This window comes from Nannobrachium achirus (assembly GCF_963921795.1).
Source record: "Nannobrachium achirus genome assembly, chromosome: 17".
Classification (NCBI taxonomy): Eukaryota; Metazoa; Chordata; class Actinopteri; order Myctophiformes; family Myctophidae; genus Nannobrachium; species Nannobrachium achirus.
The window spans coordinates 25,120,272-25,141,585 of record NC_137824.1 but is presented as its reverse complement, the minus strand read 5'-3'; the positions used below and the strand labels follow the sequence as shown (position 1 = coordinate 25,141,585).

The 21,314-nt window shown below is 44.5% G+C and overlaps 1 protein-coding gene across 1 annotated transcript in view; it reads right to left on the bottom strand.

The window, feature by feature from the left end:
- LOC308302372 (fibroblast growth factor receptor-like 1) overlaps window positions 1-21,314 on the bottom strand; it is a gene marked incomplete at both ends in the record, with an annotated part of 41,345 nt that overhangs the window by 15,224 nt on the left and 4,807 nt on the right. The window contains 3 exons of the mRNA XM_080746627.1: window positions 6,192-6,227; window positions 6,346-6,381; window positions 6,914-7,189. Of these exons, the coding sequence (XP_080602753.1) occupies window positions 6,192-6,227; window positions 6,346-6,381; window positions 6,914-7,189 (348 nt within the window). The remainder of the gene's footprint in view (window positions 1-6,191; window positions 6,228-6,345; window positions 6,382-6,913; window positions 7,190-21,314) is intronic.

Sequence of the window (21,314 nt, the reverse complement as noted above, 5' to 3'; positions counted from 1 at the left end):
TGGGGAGGAATGAATTGACGTAATGACTAAATTGGGGAGAAAAAGGGGTAGAAAAAGAGGTTGAACCCCAACAGTAAAACCAGTATTACACATAAAAAAACACTCAAAAGTAGCACATCCCAAATTACACGTCAATGGAGGACAAAGTACTCACATTTCCACATTTTTATTGGCACGAACACAATTAATGTAAAACTGTACTTGAAGTGGCTTAGTGCCGTTAGATATAGATGGTATGCGCGTGACATCATCATCATCATACCCGGAATTTATGTGGGAACGCCTACTGAGTGGCAAAAAAATACTTTCTAGCTCATACATCCAAACAGAAAAGTCCTATCTGATTGTAATAAACAATGTTAAACTAACTTTGCCACTCACTTTGCCACTCGATTTGCCTTCACTTTATGCATGTGCATACCCTCTTTTGGACTTCCTCATAGTGCTGGAAAGTAACTAAGTACAGTATATGTACAATTTGTAGGTACTTTTACTCTACTGGACTATTTCCGATTTTCAAGTCGGACTCCTGAAACGAGACAGGACATCTGTTTCTTCTACAGGCCTTCGTGAGGCTGCAACAGGGGCTGCAAAAGGGATGCGCGCTGCTGCATCCCCTTTTCAAGCCACAGAATTACTTGGGCGACTTAATGCCGGGGACATGGTGGCCATTGAAGGTAAGTATCACTCCAGATGCCTAGTAGGTCTCTATAATTGTGCCAGAAACTCTGGCACGTACTGTACTACTCTGACAGTCCAATACTCTGACAGTCCAAAGGTTACCTGTACCATTGTAGATGGGGCAGCTATCATCCAGATGCTCAAACCAACATCAGTAAAAACCTTCGATAACCCATACAAGTCTGTAACTGACAAATGGAACCAAATGTCAGAGTTAAGGCGAGACCTTGAAATGTAAAAGTTTGAGAAACAGGTTTATAACAATAACATGCTCTCTTCTTCGTGTCAGGAGGCCTGGTTGTCCTATCATCTCATCTCTGGTCGTACACAAACCAACCAGTGATGCGTGGAGGAGATTACAGTACACATGCACATTATGCTCACCATGCAACATGACTGGACTTGCCTTCAGCTTGTTGCTGAATGACGACCGCCATGTTGTTCCACAACAATCAGGATACTAGAGAGATGCAAATCTGGGAAATTGCAAGTGTGGATGCTGTGACGCCACTCGAGTCACACTGTACAAAATGAATTCCGTCTTACCGTTTGAATTTTCCCCATTCAAGTTACTGGGGAAAATGAATTCGCTAATACACCAGTAAGACTCCCTAAACGGGAGATAAGCGACCGTCAGGTAGAAATAGTGAAAATAGCCGATCTACATGCTCACAAGATCTGCTATTTTCACATAGAACCGTGCTATACAAAATGTAATGTCTCAACTTTAAGTGCTCTTCAGGGTGGGGGGTCCCCAGTTAAATTATTTTGGGGGTCGCACCCTGAAAAGGTTGAGAACCACTGTTCTATGGCACACACAGAAGCTTGTCCTCGCGCAAAATGGGCTGGCGAGCGCGACACAGACGCCCCCAGAGCCGGTGGAGGCGTCTACCTCTCCATGTCTACGGGGAACACGCACAGACACAACACCACCAGAGGGAGCTGCACTGATCATTCTCAACCCAGATTCGGCGCAAACGTGGGGGTTAAATTCGTTCTTCTGCTTTTTGTGACCACCAGAATGTGGAATGCCCTTCCAACAACAAACATCAAAAACTCAGTCCTTACTCTCCTTCAAAACCGCCATAAAAGAGCGCCCGTCTGTCTGTCTGTCTGTCTGTCTGTCTGTGTGTCTGTTTGTGTGTGTGTGTGTGTGTGTGTGTGTGTGTGTGTGTGTGTGTGTGTGTGTGTGTGTGTGTGTGTGTGTGTCTGTGTGTGTGTGTGTGTGTGTGTGTGTGTGTGTGTGTGTGTGTGTGTGTGTGTGTGTGGCGGTCAGGCATGCATTGTGTACATGTAACTGTCTGTCAGGACGTCAGATAGATGCACACAATACCTTTTGTTGAGTTACACATTTGGAAGTTATCATCCTGTGTGTACAAGCTCGGAGCTTGTAGATCTGCTATTTTTGGCTAAAGGTGTAAAAGGTGTTAAAAAAAAAGAATTTCTACAACGTTGATGTCCTAACAAGTATAGTAATACAAATGTGTACGCGCGCCTGTGTGTGTGTGTGTGTGTGTGTGTGTGTGTGTGTGAGTGAGTGTGTGTGCGTATGTGTGCGTGTGTGAGTATATAGATTGTTTGTAAGGAGTTTTTTTTTTTATGACTTTGCGTCTGGTTTCGTTTAGCCGACAAACAGGCGGCCGTATTGTTGCCATGCAGACCGTTTACAATGTGTTTTCTATAGCGTACGAAGCCTTGTCACATTTCACTCTCCAGACTCCCCCCCTATACCCCCCTCCCCCCCAAAAGCCCCCCGAGAACAAAAGCTTGATTCTTCATCCACACGTGTGAACACACACACACACACACACACACACACACACACACACACACACACACACACACACACACACACACACACACACACACACACACACACACACACACACACCTCTGCTTTCATCTACACATGCACTGTAAACAATGTTCCTTGGCTAACCTCACTATTTAATATCATCACCTTTAATATGCCCTCCTGTGTAACACGAGCACTTACACTGATCATAAACATGTCAGCGTAAGTAAGAGAGAGGTGTGTGTGTGTGTGTGTGTGTGTGTGTGTGTGTGTGTGTGTGTGTGTGTGTGTGTGTGTGTGTGTGTGTGTGTGTGTGTGTGTGTGTGTGTGTGTCTGTCTCGCGAACTCCGATCGTGCAAGTTGGGGTACAGTGTTGTCAGTTGTTGTTTGGCACAATGCAGTGCCAAACAACAACTGATTTAGCATTGTCGTGCTATAAGTCTTACTAGTTGTGTTATGACGTGCACTTATGTAGCATTGACTGTTCTTGACACCTTTATATATTTTTTCGGTTTTTACCTATACGTTTATGACTGTTATGTTTTGTTGATTCTTCTTTGTTTTTGTACACAACAGCACTTTTTTTCTTTTCATACTTCTCTGTTCTTGTAACCATAACGGCTGTGCTGCCTCTGGGCGCATCACGAGGCGTTGTGTGCTTGTAGATCTGCTATTTTCCCTAGGTTTGTGCGACAGTCTTGTATGATGAAGCCGGGCTTTAAACTTTATGAAAAAAGTCAGACAGAGACAATATATTGTATTTACTGTATATATTATATATATATACAGTATATATCTCTTTTCCCGAGCAATGCAAATAGGCTAAGCGTTTTAGCATTGCACCCTACACTGTTTGTGTGTGCGCGTGCGTGCGTGTGTGCATGCGTGTGTGTGTGTGTGTGTGTGCGCGCGCGTGTGTGTGTGTGTGTGTGTGTGTGCGTGTGTGCGTGTGTGCGTGTGTTTGTGTGTGTGTGTGTGTGTGTGTGTGTGTGTGTGTGTGTGTGTGTGTGTGTGTGTGTGTGCGTGCGTGCGTGCGTGCATGCGTGCGCGTGTGTGTGCATGTGCGTGTGTGTGTGTGTGTGTGTGTGTGTGTGTGTGTGTGTGTGTGTGTGTGTGTGTGTGTGTGTGTGTGGAACATGGCAGCCTCCACTCCGTTTTAGAAATTACTCAAAAATGTTGGTTTCAGCACAACTAAGGTGCCAGAGAGGGGGGGGGGGGCTAAGGGGGATTTGCCACATACAACAACAGCAGCGTCCTGCGTTCCAGAGGGCTGAGACAATCACACACACACACACACACACACACACGCACACGCGCACGCACACGCACACACACACACACACACACACACACACACACACACACACACACACACAAAGCACATTTGAAAGTAAGATGTTGGTGCGTTTTGGGGATCTTTACACCATCCATCCTGTGTCTGACACCATCCCAAAACATTAGCGCTATTATCCTGACAACAACAACTATGCTATCTGGTGACACAATGCAATGTCAAGCCCAGGTCACAAGATGGGGAGGCCTATTATAGGCCTATGTCGGGAAATTCTACAATGAACTTGACACTTGCTTCTAAAGCCCATTTTCCACTACTAGGTGGAACCAGAACTTTCCAGAACCTGAACCTATTTCTTTGGTACTGGTTTTGTTTCCATAGCGCGCACGGCCCGGTTTCAGACGCATCACAACGTCACGCGTTGTGGGCTTGTAGATCTGCTATTTTTGGTGAAGAGAGTTGGCCATAGATGGAAAAAGACCTCATCAAGTACAGTGCAAATCAGGACTGTTTTACTGAGCACAGTGAAGTGATATTGATGAAGGGATATTGATGAATTCCAAATGTTATCAAATTATTCTGCTGCACCCCTGGACTGGCATCACAGCAACCACTTTGGGAAACACTGTAGTAGTGCAGATCTACAATCTTGTAGATCTGCTATTTTGGCTAATGATTCCTCCTCAATATGGATGCTGGGGTTCAAGTCCGTGCGTGTGTCTGCACTAGGCCTGGTCACAATTATTACATAATCGTCCAATCACAATTATTTGACATATTTGTGATTATTTTGTCATAATCGTCTTAATCGTTTCCATGTTGAAAATGTTTCATATATTAAAAAAAAAAAAAAAAAAAACAGAAATACAAGATCTACAAGCTCACAATGCGTTGTAGATCGGCTATTTCCACTATCAAAGGTTGTCAAATATGTCAGTAATTTCTTTGTATATTTAGGTTATGTGTCATATCTGCCATGTGCAACTTTAAAGCCTACAAGCCAAACAGAAATCAATGTAATTGTCCTGTAAAATGTCATGATCATGACAGCCCTGTTCTGCACGTGTACACAGGGGCGTCAATTGAGTAAAGCAGGGGTATGCAGCTGCCATACCCTGGGTCCAGGGGGGAAAATAAAAGCTACTTTTAAATATAAATCTATGAATGTCTCTTTGTCTATCTGTTCTGGTTATTATGTTGTTAAATAACAGTAAAATAACTACAAATGCAAAATTTAACTAAATGGTCACTTTAACAAGGTATTATAATTATATTCTCCCCATCTTGACAAGATGGTATATTCCCAGGTACCGCAGGTCAGCTGCACAGGTGCAACGCATTATTGTTAATTGTGGCACGTTTTGCCAAGTTTAGCTGCACTTGAACAACTGTTCCAGGCTGCCCAAGAAACCGTAGAAATGGAGGAAAAAATAAAATGTACTTCTTAAAAGAAATGTATCATGCATGTTGCTAAGGTAACATGACTGGTGTCGCGCGCGTGCAAGACACCAGTCATGTTGCCATACCTTAGCGTTTTCTGAACTGACGCCACTGCGTGTACCAGTGCATCTCACCTATGACGATCAGCGTGTAGTTGTACTATAGTGCATCTCACCTATGACGATCAGCGTGTAGTTGTACTATAGTGCATCTCACCTATGACGATCAGGGTGTAGTTGTACTAAAGTGCATCTCACCTATGACGATCAGTGTGTAGTTGTACTAGTGCATCTCACCTATGACGATCAGCGTGTAGTTGTACTATAGTGCATCTCACCTATGACGATCAGTGTGTAGTTGTACTATAGTGCATCTCACCTATGACGATCAGCGTGTAGTTGTACTATAGTGCATCTCACCTATGACGATCAGCGTGTAGTTGTACTATAGTGCATCTCACCTATGACGATCAGCGTGTAGTTGTACTATAGTGCATCTCACCTATGACGATCAGTGTGTAGTTGTACTATAGTGCATCTCACCTATGACGATCAGCGTGTAGTTGTACTATAGTGCATCTCACCTATGACGATCAGTGTGTAGTTGTACTATAGTGCATCTCACCTATGACGATCAGTGTGTAGTTGTACTAGTGCATCTCACCTATGACGATCAGCGTGTAGTTGTACTAGTGCATCTCACCTATGACGATCAGTGTGTAGTTGTACTAGTGCATCTCACCTATGACGATCAGCGTGTAGTTGTACTATAGTGCATCTCACCTATGACGATCAGTGTGTAGTTGTACTAGTGCATCTCACCTATGACGATCAGTGTGTAGTTGTACTAGTGCATCTCACCTATGACGATCAGTGTGTAGTTGTACTAGTGCATCTCACCTATGACGATCAGTGTGTAGTTGTACTATAGTGCATCTCACCTATGACGATCAGCGTGTAGTTGTACTATAGTGCATCTCACCTATGACGATCAGCGTGTAGTTGTAGTGCATCTCACCTATGACGATCAGTGTGTAGTTGTACTATAGTGCATCTCACCTATGACGATCAGCGTGTAGTTGTAGTGCATCTCACCTATGACGATCAGTGTGTAGTTGTACTATAGTGCATCTCACCTATGACGATCAGCGTGTAGTTGTAGTGCATCTCACCTATGACGATCAGTGTGTAGTTGTACTATAGTGCATCTCACCTATGACGATCAGCGTGTAGTTGTACTAGTGCATCTCACCTATGACGATCAGTGTGTAGTTGTACTAGTGCATCTCACCTATGACGATCAGTGTGTAGTTGTACTATAGTGCATCTCACCTACAGTATGACGATCAGCGTGTAGTTGTACTAGTGCATCTCACCTATGACGATCAGTGTGTAGTTGTACTAGTCCATCTCACCTATGACGATCAGTGTGTAGTTGTACTAGTCCATCTCACCTATGACGATCAGTGTGTAGTTGTACTAGTGCATCTCACCTATGACGATCAGTGTGTAGTTGTACTATAGTGCATCTCACCTACGGTATGACGATCAGTGTGTAGTTGTACTAGTGCATCTCACCTATGACGATCAGTGTGTAGTTGTACTATAGTGCATCTCACCTATGACGATCAGTGTGTAGTTGTACTATAGTGCATCTCACCTACAGTATGACGATCAGTGTGTAGTTGTACTAGTGCATCTCACCTATGACGATCAGTGTGTAGTTGACGGCCACGCTGCCGAAGCCGTTGGTGGCGCGGCACACGTACTGTCCGGCGTCCTCCAGCTCCACGCGGCGTATCCTCAGGGCGCGGCGGGCGGCGCGGTGCCGCGGCCAGCCACCGGGGGGCAGGTTCCGCCCGTCCTTCACCCACAGCACCAGGGGCGGCGGGTCGCCCTCCACCGGGCAGGACAGGCGCACCGAGTGGCCCCAGCGCACCGTCTGGCGCTCCGGCACGTGGTAGGACACGAACGGAGGGCCTGGTGGAGAGGAGAGAGACCGAGGAGAGATTGATTGATTGATTGATTGATTGATTGATTGATTGATTGATTGATTGATTGCTTTGTTAACAGTTTGCAACAAAAAAAAGGCGGGTGGCAAATATGTATACAAATGAACGCTAAAAGGAGGACCCAAATAAGCCCTCACAGCTTGTTTCCATTAACACATTCAGTTCCCAAGATGAAACAAAAATCCCATAGTGCCCAAAATGTAATTGATTTTACCCTATTTCGGAGGCTCAGAGTAAAAGTAATCTGAGTAGATGTAATCCAAGTATGTCCTATTTCCTTCATCTTTCACTCAGAACAGAAAAAATAACAACGGCGGCCATCAGTGCTTTTGCCGGTAGAGAAGGCCACTTTTAAACATGAATGTGATTTAAAAGTTAGATTAGGAGAAAAATCATATGGTTCCATTTGTACACTCTCACAACCCAGTATAGTTACGGTTCCCGCTCTCTTCTGGGCCTGGAGCTAAAAGGTTTGTAAACCACTGCTTAAGTAACTTTACTCCTCCATTCAACATTAGCTTCCATTCAGCGCTGCCATGCGTCTTAAATAAACGTTTCAATTTGAGCGACGCACTACAGCGTTCCACCCCAAAGGCTTCTGGGTAAACAGAACACCTGGACCCAGCCAATCAAATGGACCCATTCATTCAAGGGTTGCCCAGCAGTGGCGGGGGCAAGGGATCACCGGAGGTTCAGCCTGGAAAAAACTGCGCACGCACGCACACACGTGACACACGCACGCGCGCGCACACACACGCACACACGCGCACACGCACACACACGCACGCACACACACACACACACACACACACACACACACACACACACACACACACACACACACACACACACACACACACACACACACACACACACACACACACACACACGTAAACCTCACCCTTGTTGCTGTTACGTGAAGGTAGGTATGATGTGTGTAGTACTGTGTGTGTCTTTTAGGCTAAATTCCTTTCAGCCAGATAAACCAAGTTTGACAGAGAGAGAGAGAGAGAGAGAGAGAGAGAGAGAGAGAGAGAGAGATTCTGAGAGGGAAAGAAAGAAAGAAAGAAAGAAAGAAAGAAAGAAAGAAAGAAAGACAGACAGAGAGATACATTCTGAGAGAGAGAGAGAGAGAGAGAGAGAGAGAGAGAGAGAGAGAGAGAGAGAGAGAGAGACATAGAGCTACAGTAGGCTATGTGAGGGAGAGAGTATGTTGATTTTTCCCTACTCAGCGTCGTGGCTCCCTGTCTCACTACAGCCTCATTAAAACACACCAGTCCTGCTGTTGAGTGTCTCTGTGTCCTCCCAACCAGCGGTGGGAAAAGTACTCACAGGTTTTACTTAGTCTGTAGAGGGCTTTAAGTAAAGTATCAACACTGCAATGTAGAAATACTCTGTTAGACTCTGTAGAAGTCCGGAATTCAAAATGTACTTGAGTAAAAGTAGTTTTCAAATGTATCCAAATATTCAAAGATAGCCCATCTACAAGCTCAATCGCATTGTGAGCTTGTAGATGGGCTATTTTCAAATGGCTGAAATGTATATTGGGCTGAAGTGGTTAATGTTAATGCGTGTGTACGTGCGTGCGTATTGGAATATGAGAAATAGACATTGTGAGGACATCTTTTCTCATCCTCACAAGACAGATGGTTGATTTATGGCAACGGTCAGCAACCTTTTTGAAATGAAGTGCCAATGTACAGTATTCATTTTCTATAGCCAGTGTGCCATGTCAACATGAATTGTAATGACACCCCATCAACATTCTGACATATGATTAGGACATTGTTATAATGATCATTAGACTCAATAGCATAACCCACCTATCTCACTGAATCCCTCCCCAGTCAAATTTCAGAATTTTAATGAATGTAGAATTATGTGCAGAATGTAATTTGTTGCAAATAGGTGACTTGATTTAATTGACCACATTTAAAATAATATTTGACTTTAAAATAAAAATCCTCTCTCAAACTTCTGCCAGTGTGCCAGTGATCACCCTCCCCTGTGCCAATGTTGGCACCCGTGCCTACAGTAAGGTTGCCTACCCCTGATTTATGGTAACAAAAAATAGATACATTTAAGATAAAGAGATTCAGGTTGAGTTTAGGTTTAGGGATGGATTAGAGATTAGAGTTGGGTACACTTAGTTACCTGTCAATGTTACGTTGGGCACAGAAAAATAGCAGCTATCGCTATTCTTACTCCTCACAAGTATAGTAACACAATCCTGGTGTGTGTGTGTGTGTGTGTGTGTGTGTGTGTGTGTGTGTGTGTGTGTGTGTGTGTGTGTGTGTGTGTGTGTGTGTGTGTGTGTGTGTGTGTGTGTGCGCGTGCGCGTGTGCGTGTGCGTGTGCGTGTGCGTGTGTTGGTTTCAAACAACACCCTGTGTCACATCCTGTACTAGAACCAGCAACAGCTGGATTTTACTTTATTCTTTTTTCAGTTTTTCTTTAAAGAGGGGGTACCATTTATCCCAGCGGGACATTCTAGAACACGTGCACATGGTTTCATAAGGTTCTGCTGAGCGTAGGCAAAAGGTTCAGAAAAAACTGCGACACATTGTGACACTTCGTTATGAGCTTGTAGATCGTCTGTTTCTGCAATTTGATTTACTCCATAGTGTGGGTGGTTTAATAACATTATTCTGGCCTATGAAGTTGGCAAATGCTTTTTGTCATCTTTAATTGTAGCCGACAATCTTTCTGCACCAGGTCATTTCACATTATAGGGAATGTACAGTATTATGTACATATAGGCAGAGTTCACCCTGGAAGCGACTTGCGCTGTGCGTTGTCTTAACGGAAGTGCTGCGTTTAAAGCCCCTGATACACGGAAAGAGAATGCAAATCCTTCATAGGTCTATTCAGTCACACAACACTGCACCGAAAGCAGTAAAGACCCTACCCAGAGCGCTGGGTAACTCTAACCCCGACTCCATGGTCTCTCTCCATAGTCTCTCGAGACTGACAGTGTATAGACCCCATCCTAGTCAGCTATAAATGCACAGTTAACACAGGAGGCAAATTTATGCCTTGAATTCATAGAGATTCTTTAGATTTTGGCGCATTCCTAAGCCAATAATTTGATGACAGGGTAAACAGAAAGATTTAGCTACTACGTCTGTGAACTTCCCATGCAAACTGTGCTAGCATAGCCGCTTAGTCTACTGCAGTTGCAACAGTGCTGCTGCTGAGACTCTATCGGTCCTTCTAATCAGCTGCAAAAATGATATTTCTAATGTGATTTATCCCTTCTGAAATATTCTATTAACGGCTAGGTGTTCTGTAACGCTCGTTACAGCACGGCTGGAGAGTATATTTCAACCAATTGCTTGGTCAGAAGATCCAATATAAATATTTAAGTCCACTTGTGTATTTTTTCTTCTCTTTTGGGAGACTCCTCTGAGTAAGGAGTATCTGGGGTACGTATGTACCACCAGTGGTACAGTACACACTTAAAAGTGCTGGGTTATTTATGTAAACACCTTGCTGGGTTGATTTTGCTGGGTCATACTTCTGGGTTATTTGGTATACTGTAAACACACTGGTGGGTTGTTCATGCTGGGTCAAAGGGGTTATTGGGGCTTCAAATGCAGTTGAACGCCTGGCTGGGTTATTTTTAACCCAGCGGTTGGTTTATAAATGTTCCCGCTTCTGGTCCCGTTATGCAAAGCATGCTGGGAAGCAGTTTTCTAGGTTTCCAGGGATATTTTCTAAGCTTTCGGGGGCTAAAAATGCTAAATGTTTTATTTCCATGTGTCTGCCTCGGCAAGCTGACTGTCATATGTCAGAATTAGATTGTTCAGTTTTTGAGCCTAAACCCTAACCCTAACTGCTAGGCTGCTAGCTTAAGGTTGAGCTCCCTCCTCCTACAGGTTTGAAAGAGAATAATCCATTCTCTAAACTATTCTGATTGTAGTATTTCACCGTTAGTGCATACTTAATAAATATATGCACCACAATGTTGAATTGCTAAAAGTTGGAACAAGCCATAAAGGTTAGCATGGTGTGAAAAGCAAAACCTGAGAATTTGAACCAATAGCATGAGGCAAATGAACAACCCAGTGTATGGTTCACATTTAACCCAGCGATGTAGTTAGGGTTAACCCATTTCAATCACTACGTTGGGTGAAATGATCAACCCAGCACATGGGCTAAAATGATCCAACCCAGCACATGGGCTAAGACAACCCAGCGCTGGGTGCGTCCCATAGTGACCCAGCGCTGGGTTACGGTTGGGTTATTTTTCAACCCAGCAGTTTTAAGTGTGTACATATACCACAGGTTGAGAACCACTGGTCTAGAATAGATGAAATGAAGGCCACAAGAAGGGACACTGGGGAGACCAAAAAAGTAGAATCTTTTTTTTAATTCATGGTGTAGCCATTGATACTCAAACTCAGGTCTGTGGCACAATTTTGACTGGCCCACCAATCAATCATTCAATCAAAAATCAAAAATAAAATAAAAATCTAAGAACGTAATTTTTCTTAGACAGAATGAGGTTACACTTATCTTAGCCTATTGCATTACTATTACATGAATAATCACCCAGGAAGGGAAAACTGTGTGCACTCATCAGAGCAGCAGCGAAGATGAGCATTGAAAAGTTGGTGCAGAGAACCAGAGTTTCATTTACCATCCCATGCCAATTCAATACCACTGTTTAATTTGCTAAAAAAAAAACATTGTCAGTTGTTAAGATCGACAATATAAGGCGCCAATGACAGACAGTAGAAGTTATCAAGTATATCATTAATGTTGTCATTTTATCAACTGGCCCTTGCCATTTTTGTAACGTGGCCCACAGGTTCAGCTATTTGAGTATCCCAAGCCCCTTTAAATTGTCACTTCAATGTCATCCGGGGCCCTCCCAAAATCATGTGGGGGGCCCCTGGGGGTCCCGACCCACAGGTTGAGAAGCCCTGGCCTAAATGACTCTACTTACTGGCACACTTTAAGGAGCTCAGGAAAGGAAAGGAAAGGAAAGGTGCCACAGAAAATATCTCATTTCTCCTGCTTCCTACATTCATCCATTTCTTAACCCTTCCCTTCCTGTCCGCCCTAGAGCTCATGCCCCCTCTGGAACCCATGCACAATAACCCCCACCCCATCTCTCCCTCTCCCTCTCTCCCCCACTCTCTCCCCAACTCTCTCTCTCTCCCTCTCCCTCTCTCTCTCCCCATCTTCTTTCACCTGAGGCGGCTGGTGTGAGTCCAGGAAAGTGCCAGTGGCGGCGAAAAACAGAGGGAGAAAAAAAGGTGGCGGGGTGTAAGGTTACAGAACATTCCAAACCCGTTGGAGAGAGAGAGAGAGAGAGAGAGAGAGAGAGAGAGAGAGAGAGAGAGGGAGAGGGAGAGGGAGAGGGAGAGGGAGAGAGAGAGAGAGAGAGAGAGAGAGCGAGAGAGGGAGAGAGAGAGATGGAGATTTCCAGCATGGAATATGAATTCCTTTCCTGTACCGACGGAGACGGAGACGGAGACGGAGAGGAGAGGAGAGGAGAGGAGAGGAGATTATGGCATTTGGGGCCAAAGATGTGAACCATGGTCTTTTGCTGTGTACTGTAGCCTACTGTACATACGTTCAGTGCTGACGCACTTCAGCCTCTCCTCCATCTAAACAAGAAAGTTCACACAAACTCCCACATTCAAAACATTAGTGAAAAACAGCAGCAAAAACAGATCAAGTGCTGGCCCTGGAAATATGTCCATGGTTACCAGCCAGGCATACTGTATATCGCCTGGTAACAGGTCCATTTAGGGTCCAGAATTATCTCATTTATGGGGGTCTTTGAAATAGGATAGATAAGATACCAACTATTTTTGTTTATTTGTTTATTCCAAACCACTTAAACCCTCACTTGCAAATGTTTCTCTCTACCCCAAACCACTTTGCTGAAAATAGCCGATATCCTTCTCAGAATAGGGACGCTTTAGGATTCAAGTGGTTAATGTATAAAAATATCTTATCCCCCCTCCCCTGTAGTAACTCTGAGGACCCCCTAGGTGTCCTGGACCCCACTGGTGAAGACCCCCGGAATATAGAGCAAGACACTGACATTGCCAGTGTCAGAGGTTCGAATCCCTCTGCAACTCAGTCCATAGAGCAGGGGTCTTCAACAGGGGGTCCGGGACCCCTAGGGGGTCCTCAGAGTTACTACAGGGGGGCCACCAAATCTTTGTGTGATAGAAACTTTTTTATTATTTTTTTATATTAACCACTTGAACCCTAGTGTCCTTATTCTGAGAACCAAAAATAGCAGATCTACAAGCTCACAACGCCTCGCGTTGCGAGGCGTTGTGAGCTTATAGGTCGGCTATTTTCGGCAAAGAGGTTTGGTGTAGAGGGGAAAAAGAGACAACTAATTACAGAGTGAAAGGTTTATGACAGTTCAAGTGGTTAACTATCTGAAAACACTAATTGACATGAATCCAAAATACATGATGATGATTGTGCTGTCAAACGATGAAACTATATGAAATCTATGAAGAGATTGTGGGGGTCCATGCTTCATCTCTCTCTCTACTAGGGGGGTCCTTGGCCTTAAAACGTTGAAGACCCCTGGTATAAAGCAAGGCATTGACATTTCCGGGGTTAAGGGGTTCCGTTCCATAAAAATGTACATAAAACCGTATGCCGTGGTGGTCCCTCCCCCCACACACACACACACACCAGGGCCGTGGGAGGAAGCGACACATGGCGGAGAGACCAGAAATTAACAGCAGATTCCTGTCCCTTTTTTCCTTCTGATTCTTTTAACTTTCATGGAGTTCACTCTTTGATCAGGCTAAACAAACACACACGGACGCATACACACACACACACACACGCACACACGCGCGCACACACGCACACACACACATCCTGCACACATAACACAAACTGCATACACCCATATACCACACACAGCCTCAAGCAGCCGACACAGCCACCACATGCATGAAGTCATGCACACCAAACACTATACAAAACGTGTGCGAGCACACACACACACACACACACACACACACACACACACACACACACACACACACACACACACACACACACACACACACACACACACACACACACACACACACACACACACACAGAGATCAACAATTTTTTCCGGTGAATGAAATGGGCACGCAACTAAGTATAAATCATTCTCAACTAACCTATCATCTCTAAACCGATCTAAAGTCGATATAGTAACTATTTAACAAAGACATTAAATCTGTGTGAAACGTGTCAATAGTGCATCTTCTTTAAGGGAAAAATCCATATAAATAAGTAAACACTGTGAGTCTTTAGCAAATACATGGACATAATATTACAACATGGACAAACCCGCACCTTGACATGAACACAGAGATTACACACATTTATCGATAGACCAAGAGCAGCTATATGGAATAGAAAAGTAATTAGACCCCTCTTTTTCATCTTCCCTTTTAAATTAGCTAAATACAAGGCACAAATACTTTTCCATAAAATCGATTATTTGCATTGTAAAACGATGCGATACGATGTACAGAGCTAAACGGTACGATATTTGGTTTTGCATATCGATATAGTAGAAAGTAGAACACTCTAACCCTAACAGAACAATCTAAAGTCTAAACAATGCCTAATTCTAAACATTGACCCCAAATTTGACCTCAACATGTCTATTTCTCAAATTCTACCACACTTGTGGGGACATTTGTGTCCTCACAAGAGCACAAGTACAGTACACACACGTACAGTACCACACACACACATCATTCTTAGATGAGTGGCAGAGTTGTGGAGGCAGGCATGAGGGCGCTGAGTTGTGATTTACGATAGGATTGGAGTGTGTCTGGTTTGGGTGGGTGGGTGGGTGGGTGGGGGCAGGGGGGGCTTTGAAGTGACAGGCACCAGACCGAGAAAACACACACACACAACGCACGCACGCACGCACGCACGCACGCACGCACGCACGCACGCACGCACGCACGCACGCACGCACGCACACACACACACACACACACACACACACACACAGAGGGGAGGTTCTTTTAGGATTTTAACGATTCCGGTTCCTTATCGATTCCCTCTTAACGGTCCGATTCCTTAACGGTTTCCTTTAATGATTCCTATAGGAGGTTCCAAATGGACCCTAATTAGTCTGGGATCCCTTCACTTTTCAGGGTTTGATCCGGTCGGGAGAGGAAACCACTCTACGTCATGTTGTAGTAGGCTACTCAAAGGACTACAATTTGGCTGGAAATTTTTAACCCAAAATAATTCCCGTGCGCTCAAGGACATACTTTTAGGGCCTACCTAATAAACACCTTGATGCGGAGTAGTTTTGCTCTGTTTGGTATATGCATTTTTTAGTCCAACTCGTAGCGAGTGGCAAGACTATACACTAGGCTACTCAAGCATTTTAATAGGGATTGGGGAAACAAAAGGGGGGAACCAAAACAAAGCGACTCCGCTTCTTCTGCTTGTGGTTTCCGCCTAGAACGGACCAACGGCCCGTTGTAAACGAAAACAGGCGAGGTTAGACCCTAACAGGTCTGTTAACAGGTCAGAGTTATGGTGGTCCTTGAAATAACAAATAAAGTTTGAGAACCACCGGTACTGTAATTGCATAGCAGACGTTAATTCCACATAGCCAGCTCTGACGGTCAGTGGAGCTAAAACCCGGTTCCAGAAAAATGGCTTCTTTTCCACCTTTGGTTCTACCGGTGGCCAACCGGCGGCCATTTTCTTTGGTTCAAGTTCAGAACCAACTTTCGGGGTTCTGAACCAATTCATTTCCAGTGGAAAGGAAACACTCATAGAACTGAACCGGTTGAACTCTGGTGGTAAAGGGATCTGTGATGTTGGATCCGGTTGCACGCTGTGTAGAATTAGAATAACGTCGTTGTGGAAACCTTGTGTGTCCAAAACCGTTTGTTTTGTATTTATAATTTTTAAAATGATTTAAACTAGTGAAAGCAGCCGATCTACAAGCACGCGAGGCGTTGTGTGCTTGTAGATCTGCTGTTTTCACTACTTTTGTGCGATGGCCTTGTATGATGAAGCAGTGCTTTACTTTGCGAAAAAACGTACACATTTGAAACTCGGAGATACAAGGTTTCTGCCCGACAGTGACGATATAATAACTCTGTGTCTCCTCGTGGTTTTATTTGAAATATGTTAGCTACAAGCGTTTTATAGCCTCGACCGATAAAGAACAATTTAACATAGCAATTCACTACAGATAATACACCTGTGGTTCTCAAAGTGGAGTTTGCTATAACTCCACTCTGAGATAAAGACTCCACCATTTAGCCTGTAGCACTTCATGCCCTGCCATGAACCATGCAGGCTTCTGCAAAGGTTAAAATGTAGACAGCATGTTATGTAGAGCAGAGGTTTTCAACCCTTTTCACACGAAGGTCCATTATTTATAGGGCATTTGAGCGGTGGACCACCATTTGATGAGATTTATCCTCTCAGACCCGAATATTTTATCGTTGGATAAGAGTTTGTCCACATTTCCATGTTATATTGATGAAAAATAACATTTCTTCTACATTCTCTGATTGTGTAGACTTATTTAATTAATTTAATTCATTCATTTCAACTCAAATAATTTAATTAACTCATTTACTGCCCAAGCCTGAGTTTCCCAGAGTTATTCCCAATGTTTTTGCGTGCCAGGTCCAAGTTTCCTGCAACGCGCTGTGATCTTGTCGATCTGCTATTCCGTGTGTGTGTGTGTGTGTGTGTGTGTGTGCGTGCGTGCGTGCGTGCGTGTGTGTTCACTAGTGTATGCAGGTCGGGATGGCATGGCCCATGCCAGGATGACCTTCTCAGCCCTGAGAGTTTGGATCAGTCAGCGATAGGCTACACCAGTGGTTCTCAACCAGTGGTCCAGGGACCACAGGTGGTCCTTGGGGGGGTTCCAGGTCAGGTGGTTCCCAGCTGAAGAGTTGGTAACCAAAGGGACCCTTATTAGATCTAGAGAGTGTACATTGAAACCAAATGGACTCTTACGGGTCCATTTGGTTTCATTTTACACTCTCAAGAGTTACATTATTGTTAAACATCTGCATTATATAAGTCAATTATTTAACACAATTAGAGAATGTAGAAGAATTGTTATTTTGATCAACGGTTCCCTGTTATCTCTGCTATGGTGTCAACATCAATACAAGCCTGGAATTGTGGACAAAATCACATCCAACGACAACAACATATTCTAGGGTTTTGGGTCTGAGAGGCTAAATCTCATCAAATGGTGGTCCGTGGCTCAGAGGCTGAATATATAGTGAACCTTGATATGAAAAGGCTTGAAAAACCACTGGGCTACACACTCACAAAAGGAAAGACCACCTGCCTGTGTGCGTGCGTGCATGTGTGTGTGCGTGCGTGCCCAACATGTGTGACAGGTTAAGACAGTGTGATTGGCAATGGGAGTGGTGGTACAGGCACAGAGAAAAGATCTAATCCTAAAGATTAGAGGAGGCCTAATCCACGGCACAAAGAACCTGCCATGTTCGCGCAGGTACACACACAAATGCACGCACACACGCATGCAGACAGCCTGGTCTTTTCGTGCGATGGGCCATTTCTCTGTTTGACGCCCCCCTCACTCTGCACTCACACTCTGTCTCTCTATCTCTCTCTCTCTCTCTCTCTCACACACACACACGCACACACACGCGCACACACACACACACACACACACACACACACACACACACACACACACACACACACACACACACACACACACACACACACACACTGAAAAGTGCTTGGTCTGGTCTTGTGCTAATACCAGAGGAATGAAGGGAACAATGGAGCGGAGGGAGGGATGGATGGACGGATGGAAATCTTCTCTTTCACCCAGTTAGCCTCACACACACATACACACACCTGTACAAACACACTGGAGAAGAGCTCTGCACAGGTGAGAGGACACAAGCACACACACACACCGCGCTTTCACTCGCTTTCACGCGAGAAAGAAAAGGTCTTGAACCCCAGTTTTCTCTTTTTGATGAAGAGTTTTAGTGTGTAGAACATGGGTCTTCAACAAGCGGTCAAGGAACCCATATAGGGAGCCCTGAGAGTTACTAAAGGGGGGGGGGGAATCTTTATCCATCCATCCATCCATTTTCAACCGCTTATCCGTAATCGGGTCGCGGGGGTAACAGTTCCAACAGAGATCTCCAGTCTTCTCTTTCCAGAGCAACATCAGTGTGGAGATATAATCCCCCCATCTGGTCTTTGGTCTGCCAGGGGGTCTCCTCCTCCCAGTGGGATGTGCAGCGAGGACCACCCTAGGGAGACGCTCGGGACGCATCCATACTACTGTAGGTGCCCGAACCACCTAAGCTGACTCCTCTCCAAGTCAAGGAGCAGCGGTTCTACTCCGAGTCTCTCAGGGATTACTCGTTATATCGTTGCCTTCTGGCTCAAGCTCTGTTTGTGTCACAACAATGCAGTACCGCAACCTTCTGCTCCCATTCTCCGGATTATTGAGGGTTTTGGTTAAATGTCTGAAAGTACTCATTAACATGAATCCAACATATTAATCATATTAATAGAAAAGATCATGTGCGCACAGTGCTGACTCTGGCATTCCAAGCATAATGTCCAAGGACAATGTTGATTTCCTTTCAACATGCGCGCGCACACGCACGCACGCACGCACGTCGCACGCACGCACGCACGCACGCACGCACGCACGCACGCACGCACGCACGCACGCACGCACGCACGCACGCACGCGCACACACACACACACACACACACACACCTTAGTTTTTGCCTGAAATGAACTAAATACATACCCTCCCACAACCCTGTTTTTTTGCAACCGCATCCACATCCTAGCATCCCTATTCTTGGGTGAACACTAGGGATGTTGCATTTATATCTCTGTCGGGTGGAAACCTCAGATATCCAGAATGTGTTACTTTGCAGGCCGTAGCAGTCAGATATGCTGTAGTATGATCAAGCAGGGGCATTCATTTACGGGAAAACCCCCCACAAAAAGAAAAGATATGGAGCTCTCTGCCTGACAGCAACAAAATGTTAGTGTATGTATATAGGGGTAAAGCCCTATATAAATATGTGTGCATTATACTCACACACGGACAGCAGAGCAAGCCCTGCAAGGCATCTACCTGCTCTTCAGGAGCAGAATCAGAATCATAAAGACTTCACCCAAGTGGCTGCTCTACCACCGCCCAATGGTCGCTACAACAACAACTACCGGTAGTCAGACCTGGCCAAATCCGGCGACCTCGGAACCGGCACCACCAGGTATTCCTAAAATGAACCTCAGTAAACTGCCTAAACCTAACCTTATTCCTAAACATATAACCTCAGTAAAACTATCCCTAAACCTAGATTTATTCTTAGACCCCAACTTCCAAATGTCATGACATTTCTCTCTCTCTCTCTCTCTCTCTCTCTCTCTCTCTCTCTCTCTCTCTCTCTCTCTCTCTCTCTCTCTCTCTCTCTCTCTCTCTCTCTCTCATGTTGAAGTATTTCATGGGAGTATAAATATAGTGAACCTGGAACCTGGAGCTAAATGCGAAGCGGAGAAAACAGGGGAGAGGGAGAGAGAGGCCCCGAGCTGTGGCTAGGTAAACACCTCACTACATAAAGACCCATTTCTTCACTCTGTGCGTGTGTGTGTGTGTGTGTGTGTGTGTGTGTGTGTGTGTGTGTGTGTGTGTGTGTGTGTGTGTGTGTGTGTGTGTGTGTGTGTGTGTGCGTGCAAGCGTGCCTTTCACACCAGATTTTTGGCATTTTTGTGAAGTTTTTCGCTCCAAGAAAATGTAATAGAAAAGAAATTCTGCCGGTTTGTTGTTTTTAACTTGTGGAGCGGAGAAAAGCAAGGCGCTCAAACTGTTTTGAGATTATAGGTGGACAAAGTATACAAAGTATACTCCCCCCCTCAACGGTACTGGAGTCTATATAAGTTTATACTCCTGGTCAAATATTACTCCAAAGTTCCTCTGTCGAATTTGTAGGCCTACTTGAGTTAAAGTAGGCCTACTTGAGTAGCCTACTTGCTTTTGAATTTATTATTAATGAATATTATTATTTTTGTCCAGGCTGTATGGTATGTTAATACAATATAACAAACGTATACGACAGGAGTGGTTGTATTTTGTCTCCTTGCAAATCATCATAGACCTCGTTGTAACTACGGACAAGTCTAAAATCACCACGAGTGGGGCTATTGTATATGCAGCCTAAGTAAGTGATCATTATATTTCATTTGCTGTACCCGTAAAATACAAAAATCACACCCGTGTGAACTGAGCGGTGGTTTACCCATAGATCATGTGTACCGATTTTAGTGACATTTGAAGAAAATATGTAGGAAAAGGAGCAAAAAGTGTGTTTTGGAGAAAATTCAAGATGGCGGAAAATCTATCCTGGCGCAAATGGGCGTGGCCTATATGGGGAGATGCGTCTTGACCCAAGGAATCCAGGGAAAAAAGAATTCCGATCTACGGTTCAAGAGTTACGGGGCAAAACGTAAAGTGGGCCGAGTGATGTAATTATTTTTCGATTCATTCTTAAAATCATTATGAATCTCCTCTCCGAGGTTTGAAACTGTAGCTCCTATGGTTTACGAGAGAAAAATACTTGAAAGTGATTTCTTGCATTGTCCCATTATAAGTCAATGGGGACAATTAACACATGGGCTGCTAAGGTTTATAACATTTATAGCTGTTGCTGCTGCCACCATTGACTTACGCTTTGTTTTGACGTGCCTCGCAAGCTTCGTGCGTGTGCACGTGCGTGTCCAGAGAAGATTGAGGAGGATAATCCATTTGTTTACAAACGCTCGCGAAACTAAAATCCAAAAATCGCGGTAAAATCGCGGTAAAGTGTCGCCGTGAAAACAATCAGCTCTCTGCTTCCATGGGGCTGTTTTCATGTCATTCTGAGATAAAGCCGTTCTTATGTTTCAAAGTAGAATGTAAAGCATGATAAGTCCTTCCGTGATGTCTTCCCCAGAGGGGCTGCCTTCACTGACTGGGTGACGTAATGGACTCAGGTCATGCAAAGGGCAGCTGCAGTCTCAACAAGTTAACTGTTTGTTGCCTCGTCTGTGGA